The following is a 12,947-nucleotide window of genomic DNA, read 5'->3' on the forward strand; positions in this document are numbered from 1 at the left end:
GTGCATCACTGGTTTTTTTTTTTTTCCTTTTTTCTTTTTTTTTTCCCCTCTTTCTTGTTATATTCCTTTTCATTACTATTATTGTTATATTTCATCATTATTTTTGTTAGTATTATAGTTTACCTTAGTTATTAAACCGCTTTTATCTCAACCTGCGAGTTTTACCTTTTTTCCCAATTCTCCTCCCCATCCCACTGGGAGTGGGGAGGGGAGTGAGGGAGCAGCTGCGTGGTGCTTAGCTGCTGGCTGGGGTTAAACCACAACACACAGGCAGCAGAAATACAATTTTAACTGCATTTTTAAGGTAACTCCTTCTGGGTGAAAGAGCTTGAAATTCTTTATCTGAGCTCAAACAAGGCATAATTTCATGTGACGGTACATGAAAAATAGATTAGTGAATGTATTCAGGAGAATACTTAGATAATAAAACAGGCCAGATTAAGAAAGCTTATTTATTAGGCATCCCAGTTAAAAAGAAAAAAAACTTATTTTGAATTGAAGTTGATGATTCACCTCTAAGTCTTTAAAAGACTTCTCTTGCTATATTTAGGTTTGCTTTCAAGTCAGATCGGTTCTATCATTTCCCAAAGCAGCCTAATTTACATCTTCAGCATTATAGGCCACAACTTAGCTCTCTTAAATGATCTAAGCAATAACCTCTTTCAGCAGTTACCCTCAAAGGATTTGTATCAACTTGAGAAGGACCACAAAGTTGACATTGTTAAGCAGATCTATGCAAGACAGCTGCTCGTTATTATTCAAAAATAATATTACCTATACGGCAGTGGTGCTCCTTGCGCCGTTAAGCAGTGTGCTGGAAAGGAAGCAAACCATTTTACAGAGCGGTTGCCTGAAGAGAATAATACTTGCGCTTGGAGTCCGAGGCCAGAAGAATGCATCTGGTCTGTCCTTCACATAAAGCAATAACAGTACTGCCCTGTCATAATTGAAAAGCATGCCTGAAAGTCACTTGATACAAGCATTCATGCAGAAAATAGAAACTAAACGGAAGACACTAACAAGTTCGTATCTTATCATCAGAGACCCAATCAAAAAGCAACCAGGGTTGCTCAACCAACTGCAATGTCTTTCCAAAGTATGTTCCTACCTTCCCACAATGAACAGAGAATCATCATACTACAATATCCCTTCCTTTCATTTTCCCTTGTCCAAAAATCACTCTATTTTGCTTCCTTTCTAATTGTGGAACTCTCCAGAGCAAAGTGAGCAGGAATCGTTTATATCAGTGGTCTCCAAAATGGAGTGCATGCAGCCCAGGGGATGTGCAAGACAATCCACTGGAGGGCAGGAGGAAAATAAATTAATTAATATTTTGTTAATAAATTATTAATGGTTTTAATTTAGTTAATAAAATAATATGTTAAGTAGCGTTTATTTCATCTTTATCTCATCCTTTTTAAAATTTCTGTTGTGCATGTTTTACAGTTTGCATAACATATTACAGTAGTACATGTCTATACTTTATAAATAAATAAGTATAAATATATCGGGGGGGTGTGCTCAAAAAAAAAATTTACTGATGGGGTACACAATCAAAGTTTGGAGACCACTGATTTATGTGACTTCAGCACCAGGAAACTGAAGCAGCATTTCCTCCTTTGCTAGAAGGAAGTAAAAACAATGGAGGAAGAACTGCATGCAGGGAAAAGTTTTCAAGTGGGCTGCATTTTTCAGTTACTTAGCTGCAAGTTTAATCACAGGCAGCGAGTGGTTTTTCAGAAACAGTTAAGTGCTTAGTTCACACTATGTCTAATAGTTTAGCAACCCTTGAAAATCCCATGAGATTCTGACTGGTATCTAAAGGCTGCCAAAGGCCATTCAAAATCTTATTCTGGATTATTTAGGTTCAAGTCCATTGACTTTCGAAGAGATTTAAAATTCTAAATACATAAAATTCAGTTTCAGCAATAACTGATGCCACTGCATTGCTTGGCCAGTTTTCTAATGCAGATGTAAAAAGTTAGCCTATTTTTATTTAAATTCCTTTCAAACATTCACCAAAAAAAAAATATATCCCTGCTAGTCACTCGACACACTTTTTTTTTCTTGTTAAAAATCACCTACTAAAATATTCACTTCATTTCTGTAATGGCCATGGATAAGTATCAACGAAGTGAAACATTAAAGTTACTAAAACTTTGGGGAAGTTTTACTTACTGGGTATGCATTATTAAGAAATAGTGAAGCAAGGCAAACCATGTTGACAAGACTCTCTTTTTAAAAACTAGGTTATCCTGACTAATGTCTTTTTCCTACCATTTCCGTTCCAGTGAGAATGACACTAAGCACTTTATTCAAGAACTATACATTTTGAGATAAATTCCTTTACTCCACCTGAAAAGTTTCCAAGCAGCACATAGCATTGATTACAGCTCTGAAATTTTCAGTATAGCATCCTCTAAAAATCAGAGTTCAAACATTTCTTTTAAATAGCTAAGAGAGCAGCTAGAGTAATGCAGGTTTTTTACATGACATTTCTCTCATGTACTTTGATGTCAAACAATGAATGCTATGAAACAGAACACTTAACCAATTTGTTTTTCTAGTCATGCATTACATCCCTCCAAATTCTAGCACCAAGAGTTCACAGTATACAGTAATTAAAACAGACACTTTTCTCACAGAGCAAGGGACATTACTGCGTAACCATTTCACGATTTACAGCACCAATTTAATAGAACACTTAAGCACATGCTGACCTTTGGGCATGTAAGAACTCCATTTAAATAAAACTACCCATGCTGAAGGCTAAGCACTCCTTGAACCAGTACCCATAATTACAGAACCCAGTAAATATCAGTAACAGGTCTGTGGCCCCTTCTGCAGTTTTCCTAACAAACAGGTTGTATCCTGACAGACCAATAGGCTCCTCAATCTCCAATGTGACTCTAGGAAAAATGCTTTCATCTGCTCCTCATTTCCTCACCTGGCAGTTTATACAAGGCAAAAGCAGAAATGCACGTATGCTACCCCTGCTAATAAAACTCTGGCTGTTCTGTTTGTTCAATGGAAGACTTTCATCCTCTTAGTTAGTCTTAACTATCACACCACACTGTGCAACAGGAGAAGCAAATAGCACAGACTGTTCACATGTAAACACCACAAAATAGTTTCAGATGTCTGTCTTACCTTTCCATCTCATCTACCTCTCTCGCCGGCCTTTGCATTTCACAACAGAGCAACAATACAAATGCATTCAGATGACCTTCAACAGATCAACCATCATTTTACACATGAATGTCATTACTACATAACCTTCCTCTTACCTCTTCCCAGGAAAGAGTCTAACCCTACAGCCCTCCACATGTGGCAAGCTTTCACGCTGTCCTCACTGGGAAGGTTCCCAGGAAGGTACAGCTTCAGCATTAAATCTTCTTTCATTTCGTCTTTAGGGGGTGCTCTTCAAGTCTAATGATGCCTCTTTTTATCTGTGTTTTCTAAACATTTTCTGGGTTTGACCACAAACACACACATACAAGCCAGCTTATTTTAGTTTATTGACTTTCTTCTGAACACATGATTTTATTTGTCCTTAAAACACTTTAGTAAAGAAGAACAGCACAAAAAGCTAGGCTCACTCTTGAAGTACAGAAAGGTTAGTACAGTTGTGCAAAGCCGTGTAATTTATTTCACTTACTGCAATGAGACCATGTCTTCTCAGACGGGAGGGCAGAAGCAGAGGGTTCTCAGGTATGCCTGTTCTTAAGATCCTCAGCTAACACTCAGGTAACCTGGCAATGGTACATATCTATACCCCCACGCCCTTCAGATAGACACTTGCTCAGGATTATCTTCCCCCCCTCCCTAATTCCTGTGCCCTGAATGACAGATTTGCCCATATCTTCCTGCCAAATACAGTATCTTGGAAGCTGCAGCCATATTTTCCTACCTCTCTATTTTCTGAAGCAAGTTTTCCACCAAATTCTTTTCTCTCCAAAGAAGATGTCATAACTCACCCAGCGGAATGATCTTAGAAGCTCATATATATTCTGGTATACCAGTAACCTGATGATGCAGAGAAGCTGCATCCCTCTAGTGTCTACATGCAGGTGCTACTGCATTTATGAAGATGCTAGGCCCTCTGATCTATAAGTGCAATAATACTTCAGGGACAGAAGCCAAAGGGTGTTTGTCCTCATCATTTTCAAGAGACAACCACTGCTCAGATAAAACTGCAAGACTCTGCATTCAACCAGTATCAGTGAGAAAGAACACTGTTTGCATGCAATAAAGACAATTTACTGTTTTCGTGCCATACGTTGCTGCTTTTTAGGTATCCTACCTGTTTGTGCCACCAAGTGGGTCCAGCCACTCCAAACTGCTCCAATCTTTTCATGAGAGAAAAACTGAGTCTCAATCTTCTTGGGCTCAGCAAGAAAGATCTCTTTGCTCACTAGCTGCCCATGTTTGTTGCTACCCCAGACATACAAGTGTCCTTCATCTACAATACACAGAGAAGTAAAATTACTTGAAAGTGATATACATAGAACACCACCAGATACAGGCCCTGTCTCAACTCAGTGATGCTGAGGAAAGAACAATGTTTCATTCAATTTGTGTTTTCACATGCACGCACACTGTAACTAGCATATCAGAAATATTTTCAAGGGCCTTAACAACACAGCCTGTTTTCTGAGGGCTACACTGTCTCCCTGAAACAACAAGAGCTTTCAGGTCAAACTGCCTAGACATTTCTACTGTGAGCTTCTCAAAGAAGACTGAAAGATGTTTACAGAAAAGGCTAATTTTTATTAGAAAACTAACCACAGTAGTCAACTTCTCTGAGAAAAAAAAAAATCAAAGCATCCTGGGGACACTCACTGAGCAGTACCTCCTAGTCCACTCTGTTCTTGCAGGCCAGCTTTTACCTCCACCCCAAAGCTTTGATTCAGTCCAGTAAATAACTTTCTGAATTGCAGCAAATAATTTACCTCCCCTCCAGTACCTGGGACTCTTCAAAGCCTGGCTGGCTGCTCCTGCTCTGCATTACAGTCTCCCAGCCTCTCTAAAAGAGCTACAGACTCCTAGCTCTGCTCATAACTCTCCTGCCTTCTTCAGCTTGAGCAAATTCGGTAAATCCCCCAAAGCAGGGACAGTCTAATGCTCCTTGTCTCACCTTGCACAGTCACTTCCTAAAGGAATTGGACACACAGCTATGAACATACAACTAAAGCAGGTACGACCCAACACAAGGCAAAATTAAAATATTATCATGCCTCAAAACAATGCTAGACAACTAGTAAGAGACTTCTGTAAGTAATCACTTGTCTTCCCCACTCCTTTTCTAGAATAAGAATTTGTGCAAGTGCACACTCCAGGATTCTACCCACAGGGATAACTATATTTACAGAAACATCCACATTGCTTCATATGTTTCACTGGTGCAAGCTGGAGTTGCTCACAGCCTAATGACCAATTGACAGTAACAAGATGACTGTTCAGATGAGCCCTTCTGCAGATATTACATATCATTAGTTCCATCTTTTCAGCACAAAATCATTCTGCCCAGCTTCTAGGCCTCCATGTTAAAAACATATAATCCATAAGAAACACTTAACAGAACATGAGCTGCGTCAGGCCTCCTGAAGTCCTTTACCACCCTGTACAAGCTGCAAGCGTAAGAAAAATCTTGCACATGTGAAGTACATGATCATGGGCCCAGAAAGACTGGAAGCCATATCTTTTCCAATGTGGAATTGTTCAGAGCACATGTCCACAACACTCAAAGCTTCTGAAAGTCTCAGGTCAGCACTGAACTCCTTACAAGCAGCAGGACAGAAGTAAATCTTTCACAGGGAAAAAAAAAAGTAGGACTTAGGCTACAATATATTCAACGATCTCAGTTTGGTAACAGTAACAGAAAGAATGAGCCAGGAGAATTCCACTATACTACTGCTGGTGAAAAACAAGAGAGAAGGAGTTGGGGGTGGGGGGGAAGCCAGTACTTGTCAAGTTACACATTATTGACAGTCATCTGCAGGACTTCCCACATTCCTCATTAAAACAACACAACTGAAATGAAAAGGAAAAACAAATCAAGCAATTGTTTCATTCAAATTCTCCACTAAAATTGATAAATTCCTTTCCAGAGTGAAGTACATACACCTTCCGGAGAGATAAAAAAGGAGGTGACAGAAACAGCTTGTTTCAACAAAGAAAAACATTATGGTCATTCATGTTTCCACAACTAACAGGCACTGCCTGTCACCTCCTTTTTTTCTCCAGAAGGTACGTTTGCTTTATCCTAGGAAATGTCATATGCTCAACCCTCACCTCATTTCTTGAGTAGGTTTTAACAAAAACTTAGACACTAAGACTTAGCACTGTATTCCCATCACTGGAGGGTCCAGGCCAGCTTGGATACAGGTAGACTACCATCCTTTTTTTAAAGGAATCACCATTCATGTTTGCAACAACCCACTTTAACAGTAGTGTTAAAAACCTGCCTGATTGCAGGTGTTTGACATCCTACCAGCAGGTGGCTCATGAAACAGAGCCAAAGAAAATTGCATCACAGTGTGAGAGATTCCTAGGAAAAAATCGCCATTTAAATACTACACCCTACAGTAGTATCTTTACTATATCAAGTATCTTAAAAATACAAAGTATTTTAAGTAATAATGAGTATCTTGCAGGAAGAAGGGCAGCAATAGCATCACAGTATTAAAGTCTTTGGCACTTACTTTGTTAATCTTGGTCCCCCTGCTGCCAAATAGACTGCTCTCTTAAATAAAAAGCAAAAGCATGAAAGAATAATCTGTTCACTCTCTACATACAGAGTGCTAATTAGCTAAAGTAGATTCTATTTGTCCTTACAGTTCTTCTTCACTAATTGCACATACACTTTACATCTCAGAATTCAATATAATTTACATCTTGGAACATCTCCCCATACAACTAAATCTCTGTAGATCTGCATAAGCAAATACTCCAGTGCTCCTTTAATGATGACAGAGGTACCAGATGGCTGCATATTTGCGAAGAACTTGTTCCTATAAAGTTTGGCAAAGACTTGTCTTCATAAGTTTCAATATATTTTCCACACTTCAAAACTGTAAGATTACAGCATGAAAAAGCTATTGTTTCCCCTTCTCCTAGTCTGCCAAAAAAAAAAAATCTTTATTAGACTTTCATTACTGGATACTTAATACTCCAGCATGGGAGCACTGCCTAGAGATCAAAGAACAAATGGCAGACATCATAGAAGTGCCTAAGCAATTAAAGCAACTTCCTTCTGCTTTAAATAAGCCTTGTGCTCTTACATTATATAACACACTGTTATATTAGAGCCACCTAAGATAGCTCCAGACCATCTCACATCCCTGCACAGCACAGCCCCATGCAGAAGCATTAGCTCACATAGCAGAAGCAGGATAGCCACAGCAGTCTTTCTTGGGACAACCACCTAACATACCCTTTCTCCATGGACAAAAGGTTGTACTGGTTCCAGCACTCAACCATCCAGAGTTACCCAATGGGGCATCATGCTGCAGCTCCAGAGACTTACCCAACCATGTGCTTCCACTAATCCTTTCAGAGTTTCTAACCATTAAAGAGCCCAGACCCTTCCTTACTCATAAGGGCTAAGTCACACCTGACCCCAAGAAAACACACACAGAATTCAGAGAATTCAAAACATGAATCCAGCTCTTAAGAAAAGGAAAGTTCTCAGAATCCAAAACTATTACAAAACAGTTAACCAGCACTAACTAGGCCAGATCAAATTTTACCAGTCTAACCAAAATTAACAAATGTTTCCAAAGCACAAAAACCTTTATAGGCTGAGACAAGGACTTTCACTTCTGTATCCAAGGCCTACCTGTAAGTGACACCGAATGATAGGAGCTTGCAGCAACTGTCTTCACTTTTACATCTTCCAGGCCTAGAGAAAAATTAGTCTCACAAAATTTGTACAGCAGGTATCATTTCATGCATAGACATGCATACAAGTGTAACAGGATGATGATGATTTTTGTAACAAAAGCCTCTGCTTTTGGGCCATAGACATTGCAAGACTCACTATCATTTTTCCCCATAGATTATGACCCTGTACACCCATTCTATCCTTCAGATACTCCACTACATGTTTATAATACCGAGTGGCTTTATAATAAAAGGATGCTACATATCACTCCAAATTGTATTTCTGCTCTATCCACCTTTACAAAGGAATCAGATTCCTGGATTACCTGTTACTTCACAGGGTTCCTTTGCTGTCAAGAACAGGGGGAGAGTTTTTCCTTGGTTTGCACGCTTTGCCCAAGACGCCATGCCAGTTCCCCACTGAAGCACCAAACCACTCTCTTTCCAGAGTAAACACAAATAGAAGAGATTAAAACACATCAACCACCAACAAAATCACTTAACTCATTAATTAGTTTTAAAGGTACATTCACTTCATTTTCACTGATTCAAATTACACTTTAAAAGACCTTTATGCCAAAAACATACAGATAACCCTGGTGAAGTTATCAAGCAACAAACAGTTGTAGTCTCATTATATAGGTAAGAAAACTAAGAAGATACTAAGCAACCTGTCTCAGCTCTGAGGCCTATATTAGGACATTATTGACTCAGTAACAGAAGTCTCGTAACTGTAGCGCCTCAGGAATGGATACAATTTATTTATTACTCTAAGTTCATTGCACTTTCTCTGCCCTTTCCTTCTCCATGCTAATTTGTTCATGTAGTCCAGCACACTGAGGGAGTGAAGTCACTTGTCTTCTCCTCAGGAGCTTTCAGAGACTTGACCTAGCTCTGAATCAAGATGTTCACTGAATGCAGAGCTCAGGGAAGCTTAATTCCCAGTATTCGTACAAGCACCAGAGATGCCACTCTGCTTCCAAGCATTTCCTTTTCATCTTCAGCTAGACTCCACTACCTGGAATCCATACTAAAGTTCATACAAAACTAAACCAAATAAAATTGAGGAACAACAAACTATATGTGCTCTTTTAACACAACCATGCCAATTGGAAGGTTTTATTTCTACAGTTATTCCATGAACAAACTCAAAGTCTCTAAGAACAGCAGAAGAAATATTTAGACGTTATGACCCTCCCAAGTACATGCACAGCAGACAGTGGGACCAAGAGTCAGAAGACCAGATTTTCAAAGGTGTGAGTGAAATTAACTCTGAGTAGATCCCTTCCCTCCCCCCCAATAAAAGAAAAGTTTCATTCTTGTGATTTTTCCAGGTGTCAATTTCAATTACATCATTAAAAAAAGGCAGATTTCATTGCAGTTCCATTTTGAAACACCTTATGCAAACCTAAATCCATTATTTTGCATATTATAATGAACTCAAAATCCTAAGAAGATATTTTGATGGACCAGAAACATATTTTCCAGAAAAAGCGTCCTTTAATGTTTTGTTTCAGAATAGGAGAAAAGAAATCAGTAAGTTTTCCACCCATCAGAAAATTAACTTGTTAATAAACTCTCACTCTGAGTTCTTCGAGAATAGTTCTTCACCACCAATTTCCAGGAAGATGTTTCTAGCATGTTTATTATTCGTGTTAATTGGTACCAAAATCTTAGTATAAGACTTTCAGGAGTATTTTCCCTGTGATATTTAAAATAAATAGAAGCTAAAATAAATTTCATCATCTTTCCCTTCCTCTCCCCCTCCAAGCCATTAAAACTCCATTTCATGTGTTACTGAAATGATATTAAAATTATGACATATTTACCTGTAGCAGCAAGGGCATGTCTCAGTCCTGCAGCAACATCCACCACCTTCTCTTTGAGAGACTACTCAAATAAAAAAAAAAAAAATATATATATTTTAGTTGCTTTTTGCATTTAGTGCCTCTAAAAGCAAAACATGCCAAACAGAAGGGGAACGCGATGAAAATAGTTCTCACAATTCCAGCCTGCATGTCACAATGCATATCAACATTTTGTATCACAAAGGAAGTAAATTTTGGCCGACAAATTTAGTAGGAACATCTTCCCCCCCCCCCCCCCCCCCCCAAAAAAAAAAAAAAACAAGCAAAGCAACTGGATGTACAGCTTTGTGGCAATAAATAAAAAGCCACAGTGAAAATCTTCACATGAAAGAAGGAACCTCGGCAATACAAATATGTTTATTTCTTAATTTTAACTCAGTGTTCTTCAAGAATTACACCATGTCCCTCCAGAATGACACAGAAACCTCCACAGCAAATACCAGTGACAAGCAGTAATAAGTTCCATCAAGCTGTTCAGTCTTACCAAGTCCTGCAATCACAAACAATACCACTGATAGTACCACCTACACCACTGAAGGCTGCCCAATATGATCATGCAAAAGACGACTATACCAAGTCCTGTGTGCATAAAATTAGTGAGTTAAGTTTGCACAAGGTACTTCAATTCTGGCACTTCTCCACTTTTGAGTACTCTGCAAATTTATTCTTCTTCTCACAGATGTAACACTATTTAAAATAGATGGCATCAAGCCCAAGCGTTTAACAGGATACAAACCAAAAGAGAAAATATTCCAGATGAATGAATGGTCTACATGGTCAGGGAGGAGAGAGATTCAGATTAGCACTGTCAATACTACCATTTTCAAGGCACCATACTGGAATGATGCTCCCAGGAAACATCAAGGATACAGAAACATCAGATGAGTTAACCCCTATTCACTAGGGGTTACCTAGGGGATCAGCTGTCCTCCTTCTTCTACATTAAAAAAGCAACAAAGGAGTACCTGGCATGAGCCATGAGGCTAAATTTCTTGTCAGAGAATCCTTCCTGCTCTGAAGTTATTGCTTTCATTAGACACGAGAGGTTGTGTGGATGGAAAAGAGTTTCATTACTGTTCTCCAAATAAGAAACTACAGTGTAAATTAGGGATTAATTAGAATTCTTGTGAGAAATTTATTTAAACTGTTAGGCTTATAGCCAACAACAGGAAAGCTTTTCTGATGTTACAGAAGTCTCAGTACCTACTAGTTAAAACATTTTAAAGCAATTAATTTGGAGCTATTCCGAGCTCCCCACTCACACTCAGCAGCACCTCACCTACAAATATCACAACAGACTTCCACATGACTTGCAGGAATGACATGAGTCAGAGTCCAGCCTTTGGCATTTACAATTGAAGGCACTGGACAACAGAGAAATTGTTATCTAGCTTTTCCATCCTATTTCCTTGGAAGCTGATATTGTTTGGTAAATACTGGAGGTTAGATAAGAAGTGAGTCTATGTACTTGTCAGTTCCTTTACATGCAAAAGTAAAAATCATTTTCAACTCAAAAGTGATAATATTGATGTTTATTCTCTCAAATCTAGTTTTCCTACAGCTACATACTTTCTCACACTACTATTATTTCGGGAATGATCAAGCTTATTTTTATCTAACTGTTTTTACAGCCAAGACATAATACTACAGTCCTCATTTTAGGGGAAGAAACTCTGACAGTTATAAATACACTCAAAAAACCAACACAAAACACAGAACTGCTGCACAAGAAGCACAAGAGCAGTAGATCAAAAGAATTGGCATAGCTAACTTAGTTGAACTCCATCACACAGTTTGTTTTTTTCAGGAGTGGATTATTGTTGGTTTGCTTTGAACTATTAAGCACAAACCTCCAACAAGGTAGAGTGAAGGCACATACCCTTCACATAGCAAAACATATCTAGTATCTTACAAACTTGAGGCAAAACTTCAGTTGCAGTAAATTTGCACAGTTTCACTACTTTTAGTATCACTTTACATCATCTAAGCATCAGACTCATTCTGCAGACGTTATCAGAATACATTATGAAATGTTATAATCCCTAGTGAAAGAGACAACTTTCTGTTAGAAGGGGGCAACTTCTTCATACAACACAAAAAGCAGCCTTAGCTTCTAATTTCTGGGTCAGTGATCATCTTTGGTCCTTCACTTTTGTCGTGGTTTAACCCCAGCCAGCAGCTAAGCACCACGCAGCTGCTTCCCCCTCCCAGTGGGGTGAGGAGGAGGAAAGGAAAAAAAGTAAAACTCGTGGGTTGAGATAAGAACAGTTTAATAACTACAGTAAAACATAATACTAACAATAGTAATAATGAAATATAATAATAATAATAGTAATGAAAAGGAATATAACAAAAAAGGAAGGGGGGAAGGAAAAAAAACCAGTGATGCACAATGCAATTGCTCACCACCCGCTGACCGATGCCAGAGCCGTGATCCGCGCCTCCCGGCCAACTCCCCCCTGTTTATATACTGGGCATGACGTTCCATGGTATGGAATACCCCTTCAGCTAGTTCAGGTCAGCTGTCCTGGTTATGCTCCCTCCCAGCTTCTTGCACACCTGCTTGCTGGCAGAGCATGGGAAACTGAAAAGTTCTTGGCTTAAGATAAGCGCTAATTAGCAACAACTAAAACATCAGCGTGTTATCAACATCATTCTCACACTAAATCCAAAACACAGCACTGTAGCAGCTACTAAGAAGAGAGTTAACTCTGTCCCAGACGAAACCAGGACGACTTTGCAAGTTTACTGTAACAGATAGGCTCTATAAAAAAATAGTCGAAGAGTCTGGCTTAAAGCCCACTGAGGTCAGACAACCTTTGTCAGTTGCTGGAAGCAATATAAAGTACAGAGCTCTGGACCACATCTCCTTTTAAATCTTTACCTCAATCTTTTGTGGAATCAAGCACGGACCTGAAATTTGAGGAACTCCTAATTGTCCAAAAGCGTTAGACCCACAGGACAGAACTAGGCCAGATCCTGCAAAATGAAGTGTTAAGAGCCCGATCAGTAAATCCATGAGCAAAAGCAAAGCACTGTAACTTTCTAACAAGCAAAGTATCACAGCCGAGTAGCTCAAAAAAAAGGACCTAACGTGTCCCATTCCAAAGCCCCTGAGGCCATAGGCTTCTGGTCTTACACACCATGTTCAGTAAAGGTCTGAAGTTCACTGGGATACAAGGAACGTGGAGTAAT

At 39.0% G+C, this 12,947-nt stretch overlaps 1 protein-coding gene across 1 annotated transcript in view; it reads right to left on the reverse strand.

The window, feature by feature from the left end:
- Positions 1-12,947, reverse strand: part of SERGEF (secretion regulating guanine nucleotide exchange factor) — a 173,973-nt gene that overhangs the window by 156,639 nt on the left and 4,387 nt on the right. The window contains 5 exon segments of the mRNA XM_050897733.1: positions 4,304-4,462; positions 7,841-7,903; positions 8,211-8,324; positions 9,714-9,777; positions 12,637-12,731. Of these exon segments, the coding sequence (XP_050753690.1) occupies positions 4,304-4,462; positions 7,841-7,903; positions 8,211-8,324; positions 9,714-9,777; positions 12,637-12,731 (495 nt within the window).

Source organism: Gymnogyps californianus, chromosome 5, assembly GCF_018139145.2.
Source record: "Gymnogyps californianus isolate 813 chromosome 5, ASM1813914v2, whole genome shotgun sequence".
In the NCBI taxonomy this organism is placed as follows: domain Eukaryota; kingdom Metazoa; phylum Chordata; class Aves; order Accipitriformes; family Cathartidae; genus Gymnogyps; species Gymnogyps californianus.